This window comes from Mandrillus leucophaeus, unplaced genomic scaffold, assembly GCF_000951045.1.
Source record: "Mandrillus leucophaeus isolate KB7577 unplaced genomic scaffold, Mleu.le_1.0 Scaffold228, whole genome shotgun sequence".
NCBI lineage: Eukaryota > Metazoa > Chordata > Mammalia > Primates > Cercopithecidae > Mandrillus > Mandrillus leucophaeus.
Window position 1 is genome coordinate 332,909 of NW_012102343.1, and position 1,464 is coordinate 334,372.

The 1,464-nt window shown below is 42.3% G+C and overlaps 1 protein-coding gene across 2 annotated transcripts in view; it reads right to left on the reverse strand.

Moving 5' to 3' along the window:
* Window positions 1-1,464, reverse strand: part of ENTPD5 (ectonucleoside triphosphate diphosphohydrolase 5) — a 62,492-nt gene that overhangs the window by 20,908 nt on the left and 40,120 nt on the right. For both annotated transcript variants that reach the window (XM_011981505.1, XM_011981506.1), the window contains one exon: window positions 693-772. In XM_011981505.1, the coding sequence (XP_011836895.1) occupies window positions 693-772 (80 nt within the window). The remainder of the gene's footprint in view (window positions 1-692; window positions 773-1,464) is intronic.

Sequence of the window (1,464 nt, forward strand, 5' to 3'; positions counted from 1 at the left end):
ATCTCCTCTCAGTTCTCCAAACTCAAATCATTTTTAACATCAGGCATTTGGGTAATGATTATTCTTGTGACACTGAATAATAAATGCCTTTACATTTGCTCCCCAAGTTTAACATTCTGCCTTATTCTATTTCAGTGTGGCCTCAGACACATAGGATGCAATATGTTGTGGGTGCTCAAATATGAAATATAGTTGCCACAAACTCTCTATTCATTTTCTACCACCAAAGATTTTTGTCATCATGGGTTGTTGCCTAATTTCTCAAGTATAGGTATGGTTCCACCCTGCATCAAGGCACTCTGAAATGGAATTCACTGCTCACCATCCCTTCAACTGCCATGTTTATACATCACACCCTATAGAACTTCATGTCTACCTTCTGCATTTGCATGAACAAATGCAACTGATGGCTTCAACTCAAAATTTTAAACAGTAAGTACACAGGGAACAATCTCGTCAAAGCTAGTGTCATCCTTAAATTACCACAACCAATTTACCAGCCTTCTTCCGCCCAGCCCTCATGAGCGTGGGAAATATAATTAATGTTATCCAGGAGATTAGCTGAGGAGAGAAAGCTGATCTCACACATGACCTCAATCTCATTAGTGAGCAGCATGAAATATTTAACAGCAGTGGTGTCGTCAAGTTATCAAGGCATTGAGAATCTAAACATCAAATCATAAGAAACTCACCTGCTTAGGTTGATCTACAAAAGCAGAAAGTCCTGGCTTCACAGAATCAAAAACTTCCCCTTCTAGAATTGGAAGCTGTCCTATTTTGTCCATGGAACAAAACAGAAGAGAGAGCTGGTTACCAAAAGTTAGGCTGCTTCAGATGCTGGGCTCTGCAAGCTTTCCTATGACTTCCCTGAAGTTATCCCAAATGATCCCACTTGTGAGGAATATCTTGCAGGAGTACTGGAAAGAGGGACTAGAGCAACCTCTCAGGGTCCATTTCTGCTACCATTTCTCTGGTGGACACCTAGCTCCTTCGCCTTTCCCCAGGCTCCATAAGTTACCTGAGGAAAAAACACTGACAATGCAGAAAAAGTTAATCTTTCAGGGTCTCCTAGCCTCATGTCCAAGGATGGCAGTGAAATTCTCATGTGATCCTTCTCCCAAAATCCCTGGAGTATCCCATGTTTAGAGAAGAGGAAGAACAAATTATAGCTATTCTTTTTGAACACATGGGTTTCAGACTACAGGCAGCCCAGCTCTCTCCTAATTTCACACTGAATTAAAACCATGTGCTCTGGGCAAGCATGGTGACTCACACCTAAAATCGCAGCACTTTGGGAGGCCGAGGTGGGAGGATCACTTGAGCCCAGGAGTTTGAGGCCAGCCTGGGCAGGTCTCTACAAAAAATTTTATTTTATTTTATTTTTTTTTTGGAGATGGAGTCTCGCTCTGTCACCTAGGCTGAAGTGCAGTGGTGCGATCTCGGCTCACTACAACCTACATCTAC